Raw genomic sequence first — 21,826 nt, forward strand, 5'->3', positions numbered from 1 at the left:
GCTGATGCTGGAGACCACAGCTGTATGAAGATACGGTACCGGGGGGGTACTCCGCGCATTCAGTGCCGCAGGTGGGATTGGGATACTGTTGGATTGCCGCGTGTTGATCGTAGTTAATTTCTGAACTCAAATTTGTCACTCCACGATTATGTGCGGAGTTTGTTTAGACGTGGTACGCAGAAATAATTATTTCGATTATTGAAACATGTTTACCACCCATGGTCGAATCGATACGTGGCCAGAGACTTCACGTACATTGTTTATCATGTTGTTTACAGTACGGTCAGTGCCAATTAGAGTTGGGTCACATGAAACTAAAGCTGTAGAGTTCGATCAGTTCTTTTACGTGAACGAACGAACTTGTTTAGTCAAATTATGTTACTGCAGTCTCGCGAATAGTCTTATGCTTTCAATATAAAAATAATTAGGCGAACCCGCGAACTGGCATTTTAGGCGAAAGCGGGTTAAATAACGTGCGTTGAACGGCTTGTAACGCGAAATGCAGTTAGATCCGTTGATAACGCAGTTTAAACTTCTGGTAACACAACTAGAACGAAATGTAACGTAAGTGGAGCGTTCTAAAACGGCAGTTTGAGCGAACTGTTCGTTGAGTATAGGAACAATGCGACGAGCGACCTGGAACGACAGGTTGAGCGAACTGTTCGTTGAATGTAGGAACAGTTGGTGAGCGACCTAGAACCGCAGGTTAAACGAACTGCCCGGCGAATGTAGGAATAATTGCAACGATCTGAAGCGGTACGTTGAGCGAACAATATGCACGAAATCAATGATCCGTGACATATTTGTTGATGACAGAACAACTGTTCTGCACCGTTCGTTCAGTTCTTCACAACGAATGAACCAATTCGCTCAAGTTCTATCAACACTCATGATTTTCCCACCTCAAGTCCCAACAATCTTATCGAGGCGTTGGAATATATTCAACATAAGGAATTAGAAGAAATCTGTTCGAATGCTTCTTGGCGTAACGACCAACTAGATCATGTCTGCCATTTCTGTCTTACTAGACTTATTTTACCACGTAATCCGACGGTCAGTCCTACAAAGGATTAGTCCGAATGGGACCAATATATCCGGATATTGGAAGATCTCTGGTAGACCCATCTATCATGGAAAGATCTGCTTCTCCATGTCCACGTTTAAATCAAGCTCTATTTGAGAGATGTTCCGGTTCTGTTTCCTTGGTTATTTGATTTTACGAAATAAATTGTTTAGCTAATAACAATCGTCTCACATACGCTTAAACAAGGCAATAATTTATAATAATTTTCCAATAGCAGGTAAATCCTTCTTACGGCACTACCTTTTTCGAGTGCTTGTCCTAGAGCTAGGAGTCCTTGAAATCGTCACATTAAGATCACAAGAAAATGACTGGAACATGTATTTTGCCGATTACGCTTGCATTACTTACAAAAATGTAACATTTGATGATTTTTGGCTTTGGCGTTTGAACAACAAATATTCAAATTTTGCACACATCGCACAGCATTAGGGCAGCCCACTATCCTTGTCGGTTGGTGCCCTGAAACCCGGAATTTTATTGAAGATAGATAAATTTTGTTAAAGAGAAGCCAATTCAACCAAACACAGAACCAAACGGATCGGTCTTTTGGTTATCCAGATTCCGACATCTTAGTTTTATTTAGTATCGTAATGCCAAAATATTAATCCGTCCCTCGTTCTCTCCCTTTGCTTCCATTGCAGTTCAAAATTCAGTTCGACGATTCGCTTACTTCCACGTACGAGTATCCGTCGGAGACGTCCTTGCTCGACACGAACGGGTACGACGATGCGGATAACAGCACGGACACGAACGGGGGCAGTGGAGGTGGAATCGTCCCGCCAGCGTTCGCCGACAACGGGCTCCTTTCGCACACGAACAAACTCCTCTCCTCGGTGCCACTTGGTAAGTGTCCGACACCTTCCCATCCCGATCCGCCCCGCGATCCTTGCTTCCCCGCGAACCCTTCCCGCGTGCTCCACCACGATCCGATTTCGATACTCGGATAGCGCAGAGCGCAGAGTAAGCTAGCAATCGTAGTGAATAATCCTCAATATTATTACTAGCCGTAAGCTAAGTAGTGCGTAATATTTGTAGCTAAACAAAAAAAAAAGGCAAATCATACAACCCCCCATATTTTGTTTCTTCCATCCTCTTTCTCTCTCTCTCTCTTCCCCATTCTATCCTCTGGTTTTTCTCCACTTTCCCCGGCTCCCGTCGTATGTTTCTTGTTCCTTTCTCTTAGAATTCAGTATGGCACACACTCGCACGCACCACCACCCCCTACACACTGGCCCAGCCGTCCCGACCCCAAATATATCCTGTAGCCGTTAAGGTCCGCTTTCTTCCCGCTAACCCCAACCCCCCGTAGCAGACAGTCGTATGTGTAATCTTTGTGCGTTCCGTAATTTCGTTTCTACGCTGCTAACGGCCATTTACGCTACACTGTCGGCACGTACTTGCGCACCCCCAAAATACTGCCCCTCTTCCCAACGACGCGCTAGACATACATTCTGGGATAACGTCGTGATTCGGTAAGCAAGAGCACATCATACAGCAAACACTTAGTAAGTTACATTCGTAGGAACGCCAAAAGGCCAGCGTTGTAGAGTAAGAAATGTTATTCTTATGATTTATTCGCTCACATCTCTTCACAAGCTTATTTACACGTGAATGCTTCAAAGCAAACCTCTGGGTGGGTTGAGCAAATTGAAGTTTTTGAGAACGATTTGTCCGGAAGGTTCGATGTTTGATGAATGCTGCTGCTGCTGCTGCACCGCCGTCTAAGAGAACGGGGCCATGTTTACTTCCGCTTTTGGCTTAAACAAACACGATGCCCATGTATAGTGATGGAATTCTCTTGCAGCATAAACAAGATCCTAAAATAGAAGCGAACATGCGAACCACAACAGCAAAACAGTGAGCAACTGTTACCGGATCAGTCGATTAATGGTCGGTAGTTTAGCTTAACCTATGTTAGTTTTTTTTTTAAAGTAAAGTGGAAGAGTGGTGATTAATTAACTATCAACGAAGCGCATGATTGAATTAGGTTTTTTGTTTTGTGAAAATAAAATCTTAAACATACATCAAAAATCAAACCTTTCGTTTATTTAAATCTCGTTAGTCCCCGGGATGCATGGTTTATGATCGGATTGTAAACTCTCGCTACAATTCATTTTACAAAATATAAGAGAAAATAAAAGAAAATAGTTTCTTTAAATTTGATGCTAAAAAGTGCTCAAACGAGCAAATGATATAAAAACTATATAATACAGTGCCCGTATTCGCCATACGCCTATATTTCCGGTCCTCATAAATAATGCATCACGGGGACTACTTGTATATATGGATGTAAATTTCTCTAATCTATTGGACGCTTTGAAGTAAAGTAAAATAAATTTGTTTCATTTGCCCAAAGATGTTCCCAGCGATCGTTTATCAGTGCTGTTGACTGCTGATCTATCATGAACTTCAATCACAATGTCACGACCCATTGTTTATCGAACAAAGAATTTCATCACCACGCATGCACATACACGCTCTTTCTTCATTCCTTGCCGCGTTCCAATTACCGGCAGCGATTGCACAACGCGCGGAGATCCGATCGGGTGTTTCCCGACCCATCCGACCGAAGCATCTTCCGCGCTGATCGTACACGTTACTAGAGGGTATGATATTGCAATGTTGCATCAACTGCAATTCGATCCGAAATTTGAGACTGATTGGACGGGAGACGGCGCAGCATACAGTGTGTTGAGCTATATAACAACCATCCAATATCGGTCCGTGGACCCGCGTGGACCTGCAAAGCGTTCGGGAGAACCAATTGTGTGGTTGGGTGTCGTAAATGAAAATGAAATTGTTATCTACCAGTGCCGATGGCCAGTGATGATGCCAGTTATTAGTCCACAATTGCATTTACCCGGTTCGCTCTCTCTATGTGATGCAATGCAATCGGGACAGTAGGATCGTTTGGCCACGGAACGGAAAATGAATGCCTGTTGCAGGTCATCAGAGCGCAGATTGACGTCAATGTTGTGCCTTTTTTTTTTGTTATGCTAACCGCGTGAGTGAAAGTGTATCAAGAAAGAAATTAGGCTGCGTTAAAGAAAGAGGCTGCGTAGAAAGAAGATTTTAGTTAAAGCTAAACAAAATATAACTTATTCTCTTCCTTATTTGAAGATGGAAAAAGGGATTTTCCCGATGTGGTGTCGCATGCATCCCCAGCAATGCTCACGTTGGACGGACGTGTGGAATCAGCCATGCCACTTCGCATGCATCGAACTGGGTTAATGGGCGCAAAGCGCGTCCAGTACGAAAAGGCCACCTCGTTCGCGAAACCGACCGAGAAACACTCCGGAACAACTGTGCCGGCGATGGAGTTGCAGACGCGAAAGGGAAATGTTTTTGTTTTGTTTTTTTGCAAACCCGCTGAAGAAAATTAGCAAAGAAAACTCACCGAACGGAGACGGTCACAGTACATTTTTCTTCTTTTCGGCATTCGTCAACAATTAATTGGCGAGAAAGCTTCGCTACCTACTCCCTTTCCCGCATGTCCGCACCGGTCTTTTACCTGGACATGGGGTTAGAGGGTCTATAGGGCTGAGAATGGACGATGGAAAAGCATCACACACAACTTAAACGTTCATAGGGCGCTTGTGTGTGTGTGTGTTCCCATCAGCAAATTAGCCACCTTTAGAGGGTCGTTCGGTAGGTCTGCTTCTTGGCTACTTTTAGTAGCGAAATTCAAGAAAAAAAAGGAAACAACCTTTGTGTGACAAGTACAGAAGGACAAGTTGAAAGTGGTGACGTCGAAATGTATTTGCAAAAAGGGAAATGGGCCGGATATTGCACGAATGACTTCCTTACCCGTCTGATCACTTCCTGCAGAGGAATGGCGCGACACGTGTACGAGAAGGGGGAGTGTATGGCCTGCTTTTGTTCGCAATCTCCTCAACCTTACCGTACCGAGGTCGTGTGGCCTTTTTTGACGACGGGGGTGACGCATCATTAGCACGTCGCGACGATATCATTACGCCGATGGCCGGAACTTTCCTGACACGAGATGGATTATTGCTTGGTTTGCTTTGTTTTGTGGGGAAGGTAGAATTCCTTACTGGTGATCAATAGCCATAGTTATCGAGGCAATCCCTCTGGTTGGATCGGTTTGTGTATTTACCAAGCGGGCAAGTCGCATACATTCCTCCGGCTCCGGTCGTTCAAGAGATGATGGGCAGATGAGCAGAGAGTGAATGACGCTAATCTTCGCTTATCACACACAATCAACGCAAGAAACGATCTCGCTCAAGCTCTTGCGGTATGTCCGATGCGGAATGCTTCTGCTGCCATTACTGCAAGCTAAATGCACATTCATGGCCATCGTTTTGTTTTTTTTTTGCGCGCTGCATTTCACTAGCAAACGATTTGAGACATCTAAAGCACGCTCTCCAGCCCTGGGTTGGTAGCGATTCACTATATCAGACCATCGCGCGGTGGTCAAGAAAATCCACAGCGTCACACACACACACACAGCGTAAGAAGAGGGAAAATAAATGGTCCGGCATTTTAATTGAGCCTGTAGTAACTGTTTGGGAAAACAAAAAAAAACTGGTGTGTGTGTTTTTTTATCTTCTCCCTTTATTTGCTAGCCAGCCGCGCAACAAAGCCGCGCCCTGCCTGCCAAGCCAAGTCGTTGTGTTTTGCCCTCCCCTTACCACCACTCTCATTTCCAACGTCTGGCGCCACACTGTGGCATCTAGAGCCATCTTGGGTGCTAACTCGGGGGGCATCGGCTGGTGAACGTGATCGTGTTTGTTTAATTTTCACTCGCTGCCAACACCGTCGTTTCGTTTCGACAGTGAAAATCAAAGTATTAGAGGTGAGAAAAGGAAAATGTTCCAACACAGACACACGCACGCACGCACGCACGCCGCCCTACTATCACTTTCTACCGAAGGGTTTGTTTTGAAGCGTCACGAAACGCAACAACACCCCAGCTATGCTGTGATACGGATTGGGAAAACCGGACGAATCTAGAGAAGCCCCAAGAGAAGATCTCTCTCTACGTGAGGAGTGGGGGAAAAGGCAACGAGGTGCAGCTGCAGCAGGGTTGTTGCATTCATTAGCAAACTTAAGATGCAATTTGTCCATCGATATCTAAACGCGACAAAACTTACTTGCCCGTGCCACGGGGAAGGGCACGCATCAATGAACGCAACGCGACAGTGCGGGGTTGCGATCATCATCATGCGATCGATCCGCGATCGTACAGGTGTACACGGCCAGCCAGGCTTTCTCCAGGCGGCTGAAAAAGTTTCCGTTTCTTTTCCAAATCTGACCCGGTGGTATCACAGCGTGACAACCGCGCGCAGCAAGGAAAATAGAACGGGATGCATGATGCATGAACAACACCTCCCACCCGTGCCTAATTGGTGTGGAGCATATTGAATGGTTGGTACCCTTAAAACCCAAAACCGAAAACGGTATACACACACACACACCCGTGCACGCGTTCGCGATCCGTAAGATCATCCCGATCGGTGTTCGATAAATTATGGTTCCACATATATTTCATCCGAAAGAAAAAGTACCGTAAAATCTCTTCCCCTGAATGCCACACGATAGGCTGGGGCCTATATTAATATCACCTCTGTGCCTGTGGCTGCCACACCGCTCCAACGCCTGGTCATGTGGATCTGTAGAAGGAAAAATGAAGGTGCACTAAGGAGCGAGGGCCAGGAGGAAAGGGGAAGAGACTCCATGGGTTTTCAGACAAGGGTAGGCTGTCCGAACCGGTGTTTGTTTTCCATCGTCTGTGTGTGTGTGTGTGTGTGTGTGAGTTTGAATTGATGATCACTCAGCTGGAAACGATGCATATCTGGCGAACTCTTCTTCATTGGGCGAGCTTTTTTTGAGGTTAGAAGCAGGTGATTTATCGCATTATTGTGATTAATGTGGTTCCATCTGTCGGCTGTTGCTGCTTGCTTTTGGTAGTGAGTTGGAATATATACGACAAGAGTCCAATCGAATACGTGTGCGCATACTATTATGACTATACGCTGGAAGGCCTAACACAACGATGATCGTGAATCGAGTCTCGTCTAGACCTGCCAGGTACATGCGTAGCAGGAAGGACTTGAATTCTTCGCCTGCGTAATAGAATCAAATCATATTATGGCAGGAGTTATGCCTAGCATCTTTCAAGATAATCTATTTTCCTTTCAATTCCCGAGTTCCCGAGTCCCCCTTGGTTGACAGCCGAGTTAGTTTATAGCACAAAATTTAGGCAATTTTTTTGAAAATGCCTTTCTATGTCATGTAAAAAGTTTGTTTGTAATTTTTGTTAATGTTTGCTTGCACAAAGATGACTGAATTGCTGTATAAAGAAAGGGCTGACAATCAAATCCACTCAGTAACTTCGAAGCATAAACGATATTGCGCCAGGATTCGACTTACGCGGATTTTTCCCGGGCCTAAAAGACCCATTTGGGTGAAAGCTTTCTTTTGAGAGCTTTCTGTCTAATCACAATGTCCAATTCTAAATCTTTTTATTAAACTACAAAGCGTTTGACTTGGGCTAAAACATAAAAGATGATGGAGAATAAAGCTGGAGATTTACAGATTTAAAATTTACAGATTAGTTTGATAAATGCTTTCAATAAGAGAGGAAGCTTTTATGTAATTTATTTTTAACAGTTTGTTATACCTTTAAAGTATTATAATTCATCTGCAAATTGATTGAGAGCAGATTTTTCCTTTCGAAATAAAAAAAAAACATAATCAAACTTCTAATGAGCGGTCACGTGTTGTATGAATATTAATATCGTCAGCACAAAATATATAGTTTGCATTAAAATCATTCAGTCGTTCATTCATCATTCATTGCTGTAGTTTATATTACCTTAATTTTATTCCGTTTTAACATGATATGGTTGCAATGCAGACCGAAGAATGTATGCAATTCCGTTTGCTTGTAACACTCGCAGCAGCCAGCATCATTCATTACGGCGTACCCTAATTACATTCATTTAGAATTGGCATTAATTCGCTAAACATCACCCTTCGCTAGTGGTGGCCCCAACCACACAATCACATCGTCCATGGTTGAAACATACACACGCTGGACCTTTCTTTCTCGCTTCCGATGATGTTGACTATCATCGTCACTTTTCCTGTCCTTGCTGACGCTGGTTTGTCAATCAAAAGATACCGACATGTAGCGCACATACCTTGTGGTGGGTTTTGGCCCCGAGAAGGCAAGAATTCATCCGTGTTGTGTTCTTTTACTCATACCTGACCTCTTTCACACACGCTGCGCATCTTCAGTTGTCCTGAAGACGGGTCGCCCGCAGACGGTACAACAGCGGCGGCACCACGGTCTTCATGATCCAACCATTCCCGGCGTTCGTCGGAACCATCACCATCAGCAGCAGCAGCCGCTAGTTGCCGCCACCACTGCGAGGATGGTGAAAGCGAGCAAAACTATTTCAGCCGCTCAGCAACAGCAACACCGAGTTACTGCACCACCAACGCGGCATGAGCATTGGTGGGCACAGCAGAAACAACACGGCCACCATCATCACTATTCGCACCGTCCCTCGGTGGCACCGTTCGTACTGCGTACGCCCGAGACGACCGTGTACTTCCGGCGGGTGCACCAGAAACCGCGGGCGGCACTAACAACGACCACGCGTGTGGTGGTTCTTCCCATCGGCAACGAATCGATCGTTTAGCAGACCAATCTTCTAACTTAAGCGACAAATTTTGATGCGATGAATGATGCTGTGCTTTTGCCGTTCTTTTGAAGCTTTGAAATGTATATTTTAATAACCGCCACCGTTTTTACTAATATATAGCAGCCGTACCGTACTGAATAGACTGTTTTGTTCTTTCTTTCGCCATTCGGTAGGTTCGGCACCGTTCGCTAGTTATACCCCAGTAAAAGCCGCCATAGACACGACCTTCGAGCTGGGAGTGACCCGTACACCGTCGCCATCGGCAGCCAGTACGGCTAGCAGCACCGGCTCGAACGGAAGCCTTACCACCTCGAACAATAGCAGCAGCAGCAGCAGCAGCAGCAGCAGCAGCAGCAATAGTCATCAATCCGCCACCGGTCACGGTAACAACGGTGAGCAGAAGCAGCATACGTTGCCGCACACCGTACCGAACGGCCATCATCATCACCATCACCACAACCATCAGATCGACCGATCGAACAACAATAACAACAGCAACGGTCTGCACAGTAACGGCCATAGCAGCATTAATGGGCCATCGGACACGATCCTGAACGGTGGTACCGGCGAACCGCTGCTTAGCGGAACGGGCGAACCGGAAAGCATTCAGTACCTTAAGCCCGCCTCGGACGAACAGACGGTCAACTGGAGCCAGGGCACACGTGTCACGGATCTGCTGTTCTAATGCAATGTGCCTGTGTCCGGGCAGTGCCGTGGGAGAAGCGCTAGGATGTGTTCCCCACCCCACACACACAAGGGAGACACCTGTTGTACAGTATATACACTTTAGCTTGTAGAAAAGCATGGAGCTTGAAGAAACATCATTTAGTCGGTCAAACCTAAACCTCCAATGTGCATGCGGCGTGAGCGAGTCACATCAAAACCATACCATGCATGGGAATACATAGTGAATACAGTGAATGTTTGGAAATTTAAATTTTCTTTAAACTAAACCCCGGGCTACTAGATGTGTTCTAGCGCCTGCTTAGTAGAGTCGGCTCGAAGCAGCGCTCGTCGATGATTGTCGGTAATAGTTCACAGTTGAGTCATACAGTTTTTCTTGTTCTATTTGAAATTTTCCTCTTTCTTCGGCTAGAAGGAGGCCCCAGGTTAGCTCACACTAGCACCGGCCCCCACCCATTAGGATATTCACATTCCGCGCGTGTTATAACGGTTAGTGGCTAAATTTGCTATTCTACGTTTTTCGTTCGTTGCAACACATACCGATGGGATGGGAAGTTAGTGTGTCCAGCGCGGATTAAGTGTGTATTGACGACCGTTCGTGATTATGTAGGACTTTCTGGGAAGAAGTGGAAGCCACAAATATGTATCCAGCTTCCATTTTTTGGACGCCTTTTAGTGGCGCCATTTTATGAATTAAATAGAATAGAAATATACGCTGCTACAGACACACACACACACACACACACGCCACCAACTAGAGCGTCACGTGGTCGGTACGGAATGTTATGCTGCCTATTTACACTTGCGCGAGGAGAAACACACGAAACAAAAAGTTAAACTATTAAGCATTCCTCGGATCGGGTAAGGCTAAGCATGGTCATATAGAAATTTGTTTGCCTCTTCCCTGATTGTGTTGGTGGGAGGTGGAAGGTGGACAGCCATGAAACAAAGATGCAACCCTACGCCCCCAATAACAACAACAACATTGTGATTAATTGTATCGCTCTTGCAGCAGCGTGATAGGGCCACAGTAAAGCGAGGAGGTTTGAACGTGACGGAATTGGGAGAAACAAAAATACAACAATTACTGCTACACTATCACTACTCGTATAAACCACTATTATTATAATATTACTACTTGTGAAAGCTTGGATTGCAGAGAAGAATCGGGGAGTGTGTGTATCAAGCAGCACAGTGGAACACAGGACAGGCAGGAAGTGGCCGATTGGCTGGTTAGGGATAGGATTTTTCCTCTCTTTTTAAGAATTTGAATTTGTATAAAGCACAGCTAAAGTCCGATAGATTAGTAGGAAACGGTAACGCAAATAATAGGACCGTGAAGGTGATAAAAAAATCCATGTGCGGAGGGGATGGACGGTAAAATGAAGGGACAAATAATACAATATCAATTTGCATACATTGCATGCTGCTTTTTTAGATGCTTCAACGACAAAGAATCGCGGTTTGTGCTGCTTCTTACGATATGATGCGTACAAACGTACGCAGATTAAGTGGTCGTATTGGAAAATGCTGAACGTGAACGCTTTTCCGGCATTACACTGCCACACAGTGTCGCGCCGATCGGGGCGGAACCATTTATTTGCCAGGTGTGCGCATCTTTAGCGCTTAGTGTCGCTAGATTAACATGTGATTAAGCTTTGAAATTTTAAAAGCTTCGTTGTTTTTTTTTGGTTCGGGGAAGCTTTTTGTCCCAGCTGTGGGAAGAATGCTGATCGGTGCTAGACATGCATGATGCAACGGAATTGAAGTAACAATGGCAAAGAAGATAAATTTTGTACCACCAAAAACACTGCCGGACATAACGTCTTTCATGTGCCCAACCCACCACCCAACAGAAGGTTAAAGTGATGCTTGTGATGAGCACCGACGCCCAATTCATGTGTGATAGACAGGTGGACGTTGGTGGATTTTATTTAGCAAGCAGGAACACCACTCTTAGTCGGTCCCTTACAGCATTGATTCTCGTTCTGTTCTAACAGAAAATTGAATTTTAAATACATCTCCCGATCGTCGGTTGCCCCCGATGTACCAGGAAGAATTCCGGTTCGTCCCTAGTTTCGCGCCACCTTATCATCCCTCCTCCTCGTAATTCCGTAGCATTCGTTCTTTAGCGTATTTTTATAAATATACATGCATATAAATCGTATACAAAATAAAACCTATCGGCAAGACCGTCTTAATGCATTTTATGTAAAAACTGTATTTCTAGCCAGGTGTGTAGTAAAGAACCGGGAAAGAATTGTTTGTTTGTTCGCTAGTCACCACTTATCACATGTTTAGCTGGAAATGGTTCGATTCCACTGTTCATTCATCCTGCATGGGTTCGCCTTTAAATCTGCGGTTTTCCATTAGCGCTTCGCCGTTCATATGGGTGGAGATGCTTCGACAGGGAACAGCGCCGTCAGGTAGATGCAAATTGAGCGCATCTTCATACGTCATGTTCACCTCACAATTGCTCACCTCCTCGTCTTCGGAAGTTTCGCGTTCATTCGCCGCTGGTCCAGACGCGGGTTGGTCCTGTTTCTGTTGATCTTTTGCGTTGAGAAATATTCGCTTCATTCGCAGCACCTTATCCGTGCTATCCACGTACTGGTACAAATCTTTGATGTTGTTCTCGAACACGGGATCCAGGGTGGCTGTGGCTTTGGGATCCTTCTCAAAGAACACGTTTGTACCGAATGCTAAATCGGCCGTCCCCCGGTACACTTCGTCGTTCACTTGTATGATGGGTGTTTCCGTTTCAATTCCGATCACTTTGATGTGCAGGTTGGGGTCGTCCATGTCGAGGCAGATATCGAAATCGGCAAACACGGTGATTTCTTCCTCGTACAGATCGCCGTCTTTGTCACTGTGAGACGGACCAGGCGATTGTTTGTGCGATTCGACCTCCATCTTTATTTCATCCAATATCGAGCGCGTTGCGCTCTTTTGCAATTTGGACATCGTATTTTCTTTGTTACCGTATTTATCTCGAAACGAACAGTTGGACGTCTCCGGCGAAAATTATGTTGTTTGTTTACAATCTGGAATACTGACATGAATAGTTTGTGTCGATCTGTTTGACAGGTTACCTCTTAATTTAAATAGTCAACTTCAATACTTTATACTTCCAATAGTTTTCTATATTTTTATTCGTTTTTTCGTTGATTTTAATCAAAATGCGTTAGTAAACAACAATACATACCATAACCAAAATTTAAAGAATAATTCCTCATTTTTACTTAGTGTGTGCTGCAAATTATTTTCCCTTAATATCGGGAGTTTTTTCACCGGGAATTATTTCCGACGATGCACAACGGTCGATCCACTGCGCAGTGGTACTTTCTGAAACTCAAAATATATTGCAATCTTTTCCATGAAACGCATATATGTACAAGAAATGTGAATTTTTATTAAGTTGATCGTTCTTTCTAGAACCTTAATAAATAAGTCAATCAAAATATTGATAATTTCAAAACAACATTTGCAGCAGTCAGTAATCTGTCTGCGGTCGTGTCCAACCCCTCCACTTGAAGTGCGCAATGACAGCTGCGAAACATCACTGTGTAGAAAAAAGGAAAAGAAAAAGAAAAGTATATTTATCATATATTTTCGGGTGAAAAACTTTCCTGTTCCCAAAAAACGCCTTCAATTTCTCCGTGCAGGGTCGCGATTCTGAGAGCGAAACGCGACTCGGAACCCTCAGATGCGGAACGTCGTGGTGCAGTGAGCGCAGCGAGGAGAAGTTGGTTCGAACCTTTTCCTTCGCGAACGGGCACGGTTCGTTTCGGGTGCTTTGTTTACCCGCGTATCGACGAGCCATCGACTTTGGTAGGCGCTGCCGGGGCCAGAACACCAGGAGTCAATGCTTCCGACGGGAACGCACTCGGCCGCCCCTTCCGACAACAGTAATAACGAAGTCGGCAAGAACGGTAGCACCACCATGTCCGGCAGTTCGATAGGAAACCGCATCACGATGATGGAACAGATGATCCAGAGCCCCCGTGCGACTCCCTCACTGTCGCTGCCGATCACATCGCAGCCTCCGACGAATCGTTTCAATCGCACCGGAAGCGGTGGCATGGGCGGAGGGTCAGGACGTAAGCGACACTTGCAAAAAAAATTACTCCCGTATTGTCATTAGCTAACCTGCTCTGCCTTTCTTTCTCCCTCTTTCTATTGCAGCCAATCGACCATCGTTAGGTTTGAATCTGCCCATCGTATCCGGCAATCGGAGGAGCGAATCGGAACTCAAGTTCCAGAAGATCGTCGACAAAAGCGGACGGTTGAAGATAAACGATAAGATCTATCGCACGCAGCTCAGTGATCTGGAGGATTTGGGCGAACTTGGGAACGGGACCAGCGGTCATGTGGTAAAGATGCGACACAATCCGAGTGGTGCCATCATTGCTGTTAAGGTAAGAAACGTTCAGCCGTATGATTATTCCTTGCCTTTCAGTACCACACCTTTCTTTGCAGCAAATGAGACGCACCGGTAACGACGAAGAAAACAAACGAATTATAATGGATCTGGATGTGGTGCTGAAGTCGGAAAACTGCAAGTACATTGTGAAGTGTCTGGGTTGCTTCATCACCGATGCAGACGTTTGGATCTGCATGGAGCTGATGACGACGTGCTTCGACAAACTGCAGAAAAAATCCAAGACACCGGTGCCGGAAGAAATCCTCGGCAAGGTAACGGTGGCCACGGTACGAGCGTTGGCCTATCTCAAGGACAACCACCGGGTGATCCACCGGGACGTGAAACCCTCGAACATCCTGATCGACGATCGGGGCAATATTAAGCTGTGTGATTTTGGCATCAGCGGTCGACTGGTGGACTCCAATGCCCGTACACGGTCAGCCGGGTGCGCTGCATACATGGCGGTAAGCACACCCCAATGTATTCTCGTTCGCTCAACACTAAAGAAATACGGATTTGCTTCCACTTTCAGCCGGAGCGAATCGATCCTGCAAAAACAGTGTATGACATACGGGCAGATGTGTGGTCCCTCGGTATCACGCTGGTCGAACTGGCAACCGGTGTGTTTCCCTATCGTGGCTGTGTGACCGATTTCGAAGTGCTCACGCAAGTGCTCACCTCGAATCCACCGCGGCTACCAGAGGACCAATCCTTTAGTCCAGAGTTTCGTGATTTTGTACAGCTATGCCTGCAGAAGGATTATCAAGCTCGGCCCAAATATCCAGATCTATTGAGACACGCCTTCCTACAGCGTGCCGAGCACGACACTAACATCAATGTGGGCGAATGGTTCCGTAATGTGGCTGTCAATTGTGGCATTCAGCTTACAAGCCCGCAACCCCCGAACGCTGCAACCGCTCCAGTCACTTCCCCTCGAACGTGGGCCGTATTCTTGGAACAACCCAGGTAAGCAAACACTGTTTCGATCTCGGTACTGTTTCTCAACTCTCCACAATACGGTTCAAAACAGAACAAGTGCCTTCACAATCCCCAACTTGCCTTGGGGATCGTTTGTCCGCGACGACACAGATTGCTACATTTTAGATTTTTCGGCATGGTTTTTTTGTTTTCCAAACACGTTTATAGCAATTGTGCAGATTGTTTCTCTATTTTAACTGCTCCTCCTTCCGAGCTACGCACAATCAACTGCAGAATGAGTAATATCGTGAACTCCATGTTAATGATTTGTTTTTGTTTGAAACATGTTTACCAAAGTTTTTCTGCGTGAGTTTTCTTACAATTTCATCTCACCTTAACGCTCTTCTTAACGACTGCTAAACTTATACTAATGTTTTCTATTTTAAACCAAAATAGCTAAATTACGGTCTGTTTTCAACCAGTTTTCTTGTCCTTTTAAACTGAAAACGTATGCCCAGTCTTTGTGCAAGAAATTTCCAACGTTTTATTTTTCCTATCTTAACAATGTTTTCCCGTTTCCGTTTTGTCTGTTTGCTGTTTGTTTTAAAATTTGATTTCTCTTATTTGTAGGTAACTATTTCTTTAGTAATTTTTAAGTTGTTCTATGAGTAAGTATACCACACAATCAAAACACCTACGATCACCTTATTATACACGCGTCCTGTATGTCCTTTCGCCTTGCTTGCTATCGTTTTCGAAAACATACACACACATACACACACACACACACACACACACACACACACACACACACACACACACATCTACTGTTTGTACATGCACATGCTCCACACACCTTCCTATCCTTCCTTCCTAGGCTCAGGTATGAGCCTAGTTGCTTTATCCTTTCTTTGTGTGTTTATGTGCTTTTTGGCCATACTGTACTGCGGTTCTTTTGCGTTTGTGTTGTATTTTTGTCAAAATTCTGTGTTTCTCTATTTCGAATGTCCTTGTTCCCTATGAAAACAATTACTTAACACCCATTAGCCATACTTTTCGTGCATGTCAGATCCTAACCTCTACTAACCGTGTACTGTGATTGCAAATTTGAAAGTTGATTCAAGTGGACCATTCCAGGTATCGTAGTTACACTCACCGCAAGTTACAGCAGATGCAAGGTTCTTACTCGTTCGATAGATATGTAAAAACTATGCAAAAACTTAGCGACAACCTTGATCGTTCTAGAATTATGCAAAAAAAGCAAATAGGCAGCCCAGTCCCATCACAAGAACGTAGCATTGTACATACATATCAATGTGGGTCGTTTTAAGTGCCGTGATTTCCTTATGCTAGTTTTACTTATTCTATCCCTTTTTTCTTCTATTTCTCTTTTCCTCTCGCCGATTTGCTGCTTCCCGCCGGTTGCTTCATTTTCCTTCTATCTGTCTTATTGCGCCTCTTTCTTCCATTGTCCTGCTGTATGCGTGCAAAGAATACCGACACCGCTCGGAAGCATGACGGAAGCGGTCCAGGCCCAATCGAACCAGCAAAAACAAACCATCGCTATCGCCGCCTCATCTATCCCGATCAAGTCAACCGCCACCATCCTATCTCCCCACATTGCCAATGAAGCACCTAGCAACCTCAGCAATCTGCAGCAACGATCGCAGCAACAACAGCAGCAACTTCTTCAGAGCAAACTTAGCAACATTAGTCTAGCGTCCTCATCATCCTCCATCTCGGCAGCAGCAGGCACGACACCAGTAGCAACGGCCGCTAACTCCATCGCCACCTTCACGCCGCCTACCTCGTCTTCCTCCCCGGCCGCATTCGACCCGCGCCGGTCACCCTCACCCCAGGCCTACTATTTAGCGAAAATGCAGTCAAAAAGTGCCATTACTAGCACTAGCGTACCGATAGCGACGGGTATCGGAGGTGGACCGGGACTGGAGCGAAACGGTTCACTCGAACCAGCACGAAAGTACAAACACTCGCCGTTTCTTACGCGACGCACCGCCTCCGAGTACGGCAACGGTAGTCCGAAGAAGGAATCGACTCTGAGCAGTTTGGGGCAAAGTATCTTCAAAAACCTAACGACATCACCATTTGCACAGCGAAAATCACTTCCGCCGGGCGAATCGAAGCTTGCCTGCTCAGCGTCTACCTCACCATCCCCGATGCCGGTATCCTCCGCGCTTTATGCAAACGGTGCTGGACCAGCTAGCAATCCGTCCTCACCGTTGTTGCTGCTCCGCAAGGCGCACGAGGTGCCGGAATCAGATACGCAGTATAAACATCTGCACGGAAACACTAGTCCAATTGGTGAGTGAGAAACGAAAAGTTTGTTAAATGAACTCAACAGTATTGATTGCGTTTTCCATTGTTTATCTTTCAGTTCTACAGCGATTCTATCACCAACAGAATCAGCTGATCGAGCAGCAAAGGGAAGCACTGCAGCAACAGCAGCAGCAAGTTGTTTACGGGTACTCTTCACCTTCTCCAGTTCCTTCGGCAAGCGAAGCATCGCCCCGCCCAACCCGTTACAGTCCACTACCCTCTCATCGAACCGTACACCACGGGGTACACCCGGTACTGAGCACCTCGGCCCTACACCAAAGCGCAATTCCGCTCTACGTACATCACGAACCTACGGCAGGGACAGCTCCTATGCCTCCACCTCCCGCTTCCGGCATACCCGTGTACCAGCAATCGAGTGGTACCACAGCAAGTCCCAAGCACAAATCTTCGTCCTTCTTCAACACGTTCAGCCGCGGCATGAAAAGTGCCGGTCGGGGTGACAAGGTGATTGATCGTGGGGGCAGCGCTGCACCCACGCTGGTGACTGGGGATCGCCCACTGTACGCCACAACTAGCCAAACCATGTATCATCACCAGGGACAGGCGAGTGCGACGATGCTGCATCGACACGGCGCACACACAGGTATCAGCAATGGAGGGATGGTAGTACCGGACGGTAGTAAAGAAGAGACAGGTAACGTGAATGGACGATTAACTCCATCCCTATTGCTAGAGATATCGCTTGCACTAAGCTTGTGTGTGTGGCTTGCGGCGAAAACGTTCGATAGCGCACGATTGTAGATGACCGGTTCCCTATGATCACGTCTGTCACCCGTGGCGGGTGTGTATTTTAAACGATAGATCTACGCTGTGTACGCTCTGGACAGTTTCTCGCAAGCAACACCCGTCATATTCGTCATTTGGAATGCATTCATTTAGTTTCGTTTTATTTTTCTTCTTCTATCTCTTCTTTTTAATTGTTGTTTCATTATGTTGCACTTGCCCGCTGCTCGCCCGCCTATTTGCCGCCACCTGCCGCCTTCAATCGTTTGTGCGTGGCAATACTACTTATTGATTATCATTTGCGCTTTCTGTACATTGGCTATCGTTGGCCCCATTCTGCACGCATTTGCATGCACAATCGTATACAACCATGAAATGGACGGCCAAAAACTGTGTTTATATTGCACACCCACTCACCGCGTCAAACTGCGCTCATTCATTCATTCATGCTCGGGCGAATTTCTTTTGCGTGTTTGTTGGGTCGTTTCCTTTTTCGAACCGATCAATACGACCGTCAACGAAAAAAAAAAAATCGACACACACACACAGGATGGTTCAATTCCTTTGCAGATATCAAGCGAAAGTTTGCCTCGTTCGTGAAGCTTAACATAAACAACAATGGGACGGGGACGAGTGGTGCGGGCACCGGTGGAACTACCACAATTGGAGACAAGCGGACGCTAAAGGAGAAACACCTGCAGCAACAACAGCAGCAACAGCAACACCATCTTCAATTGCACCAACCGCAGCTTTATGGATCGAATTCCTTCGATATGCCAGCAACAGCGGGAACATTGACGGCGGGTTCTACCGGAATTTACGGTGCGGGAGCATTTCCCGGTGCTTCGGCTTCGTCGGTAGTGCAACCACCGTCCGCCATACCACCGATGGCGCACGTGCTCAACAGCCCAGCGACCGATCGACGGCACCGTAGTCCAGATCCTCCACCAAGGTGAGTTCAGAGCCTTTAGTATAATGGAAAATGTGAAAATAGCATTTCAGATTTGACCTACCCATAGTGATGTCCTCGCATCTTTAATTGCTACCCTAGTAGTAAGGACCGAAAGTCGGGACTTTTCGAGATCGTTCATTAGACCGGGTTCGGGTTTCGAGTGATAACATTAGGTGTAGTAGGTTATTATGCTGTAAGAGGTTATGTTAAACATAAAAAAAAAGATTCCTCTTGAGTGCAATTGGAATAAGATTCATGGCGCAAGAATCTAAGCAAAAAGATTGCAAAAAAATTGTTCCAAATTGGTTGTTTTTTTTTTTTAATTTTAGTAATTTATTTGTTCAAAATCGCTTTCTCCTGATCTGCTGTATAAATTTAGTTCAGAGAAGGAAGTAAACTATGTAACTTACGACTTACACGGATCATTGACGGCTTACTGCAGTCCGCTAGGTCCGTGTACTCGGAGACTGCCTATACTAACGTTTGAAAGTGATTTTATAGCACTGTTACCTCGGAGGACTTCGCCAACCATGCTGGTATAGTCTAGATTTTATATTTAACTCTAAACTAGAGCTGAGTTGAGCACGTCGCATTGATATGGTCACATTTACATTTTCTCCAAGATGTTTTCAAATACATGCCTAAATCAGATAGTCATTTAGTTTATTTTTAATGTCGAGAGAATTTCTTCTGCATATGTTTAATGCATCTATTTGGTTGCAGGTTAAACCGCGGCCAATCACCGCTACTTCTGCAGCGGAAACTCGAACAGCTCGGTCACACCGGATCGCCGTTGCTGAATAGAAGACCGTAAGTATCATGGGGCATAGCACTTAGTATTCTCGGCTAGAAAACAAACGCGCTTCCATTGATAATCATCTTCTCCGCAATTTTAGCTTTAACTCTACCTCCCCCTCTCCACCACCACGCCGTGGTTCGGAAAGTGTTCCCGGATCTCCGCAACATTTGCGTGCTCGCATCAACTACACACCGGAACCGCACAGACGTCCGTACCGTACTACGATCGACCAATGAGTGGGACTACAAATTCTGGCCATGTGATCGATGTACACCTTTCTCGACTAGCTGCGGGTGTCCGTGTGCCGCATGTGTTCTTGCGGTTTGCTGCTTGCTTTCGTTGCTTCGAAGCTGCAATTGTGCTACCTTATGCAAGGTATGTAGCCAAAGTGGGATGCTAAACGCGAATCGCTTCTCTCACATTATAATACCCGGACGCAATATGGATGCAGTACCAAACGTGCTAGTAGGAACCAGTTTAAAAAAGACGCTCATACAATTACGCTGCCTCAGGTAAAGGATGGAATGATAGGGTAAAACGAAAACAAACAAACAAACAAAAACGAAAACGATTACAAAAGAGAGGAAAGGGATGTGCATGAAAAGGAAAAGGAACAAACCAATCGAGCACGAAAAGTCAGCGCACGCAATGTATTCCCCGCTCAAGGTTTACAGAAACAATCCACCAAAAAGCCACCGCACGCAGCACGCGTCAAATCGTAGCTAGCGTGTGCGTGTGTGTGTGTGTGTGTGTGTGTATGCGCATAGGAACATTAAACGCTCATTCGCTTGCTTTAAAAATGGAGCCGCCACCGTGCTGTTGCTAGTTTGTAGGTTAAAATGTTTAAAAACAAAAACAAGGAACGCTACGGCCTTCCTATATATCTCTCTCACTCTCGCTTTTGAGGCCGGGTCTGTAAAAATATTTGTTGAATGGCAACAAAATGGCGGTGTATTATAAAAGGAATATAGAACATTCTATGTCAAATCCAAACATAACAACATTTTTATAGACTCGGCTCGTTAGTATCAGCATTGTTTGGATGCTTGATGCAAATGCGAAAGTTTATCTATTGTGATTGTGAATGTTTTCTTCTGGTCTGTGCGATATTACCACACAACATTTGATGCAACATGATAATGTTCCCTTACGAGCTGTTTTTACCTGTCCATTTCATCTTATTTGTCAATGCTTCGTGTTTAATTTTCTCTCCATTTTCCGCTTCTGCTTTTTGCAATGTTTCCAAATTTACATTACCTCACAAATTGTATGATAATCAAAAAACTATACTATAGTACATATATAAATACATACACATATTTATATAAATAGTTATATATATATATATATATATATATATATATATATATATATATATATATATATATATGTAGATGCAAATCGTGCTCTCGGGTCCGAAGTGTCCTTTACGTCGCTTTACACACTGTGTGCAATTAAGCTCCCGGAAGCGCAAGTGCGGAAGGATAATGCCTTCCTTACGTAGTAAAAAAGAGAAAAAAAACACACGCATACACACACACACACACACGCATCGTTCTAAACAAAATAGTTACGCAAGGAAACGGTGCGTATATATTGTGCATTTGACTGTGATTTATAGCTTTCGTTTGCAGCATAGTAAACACTTTGTATGGTTGCTATAGGCGGGTTTTGAGTAAGTGTTGCTTCGTTCATATCGGACAAACACGAACACGTGTAGTGTAGGATGGCCAAACAACTTTCAGTAGCTGCCTGGAAGAGATAAAAAGCATACTAAACTGCATTTCGTTCTGCTCAGTGGAAGTTGAACATGAATCTTCTTCTTTTTTGTCGCATCTGTCTTATTCTATGGAACATGAAGCACTCACTTAACTTCAAACGGCTTATATTTGGATTTGGTAGTGCTGAAAATGCGTGTACCACGCCTGGTTGCTATTGTTTGCTTCATAAAGAATTATTCGTTTGAGATAGTTCCACATTATCTTCCAATAATTTGTCTCACTATTTACTGGACACTGTTTAAAGTTACTTTTCCTGTCATTTTTGATAAAGTGTTGGGAACGAATCGTGTGTAGCATATTACCATTTGGAAGAATCATTTCTAAACACAAACGGGACAATGCATAGCAAATGTATGTAAAAAAAAAGAAAAAAATATGCTGCCAAATGTTAGCCTCACACATAAACGAGATGCAGATTTTGCTCTAAAATG

General features: G+C 45.0%; 3 protein-coding genes across 3 annotated transcripts in view; 2 read left to right on the forward strand and 1 right to left on the reverse strand.

Annotated features, from left to right (window-relative positions):
- The window catches only part of LOC128298275 (serine-rich adhesin for platelets), a 66,729-nt gene extending 55,745 nt beyond the window's left edge, over nt 1–10,984 (forward strand). The window contains exons 5-6 of the mRNA XM_053034021.1: nt 1,726–1,927; nt 8,931–10,984. Coding sequence (XP_052889981.1) covers nt 1,726–1,927; nt 8,931–9,442 — 714 coding nt within the window. The 3' untranslated portion in view covers nt 9,443–10,984. The remainder of the gene's footprint in view (nt 1–1,725; nt 1,928–8,930) is intronic.
- A 657-nt stretch (nt 10,985–11,641) lies between these two features.
- Nucleotides 11,642–12,459, reverse strand: LOC128298277 (uncharacterized). Its single transcript, XM_053034023.1, has one exon. It carries the CDS (start codon nt 12,403–12,405, stop codon nt 11,767–11,769), a length of 639 nt encoding a protein of 212 aa, XP_052889983.1. The 5' UTR covers nt 12,406–12,459; the 3' UTR covers nt 11,642–11,766.
- A 570-nt stretch (nt 12,460–13,029) lies between these two features.
- Nucleotides 13,030–20,916, forward strand: LOC128298276 (dual specificity mitogen-activated protein kinase kinase hemipterous-like). The gene is made up of 9 exons (XM_053034022.1): nt 13,030–13,541; nt 13,627–13,859; nt 13,921–14,328; nt 14,397–14,830; nt 16,275–17,104; nt 17,178–17,774; nt 18,413–18,815; nt 19,539–19,625; nt 19,712–20,916. Exons 1-9 carry the CDS (start codon nt 13,307–13,309, stop codon nt 19,848–19,850), a joined length of 3,366 nt encoding a protein of 1,121 aa, XP_052889982.1. The 5' UTR covers nt 13,030–13,306; the 3' UTR covers nt 19,851–20,916.
- Nucleotides 20,917–21,826: the final 910 nt, after the last annotated feature.

The sequence above is a fragment of the Anopheles moucheti genome, chromosome 2 (assembly GCF_943734755.1).
Source record: "Anopheles moucheti chromosome 2, idAnoMoucSN_F20_07, whole genome shotgun sequence".
Taxonomy (NCBI): domain Eukaryota; kingdom Metazoa; phylum Arthropoda; class Insecta; order Diptera; family Culicidae; genus Anopheles; species Anopheles moucheti.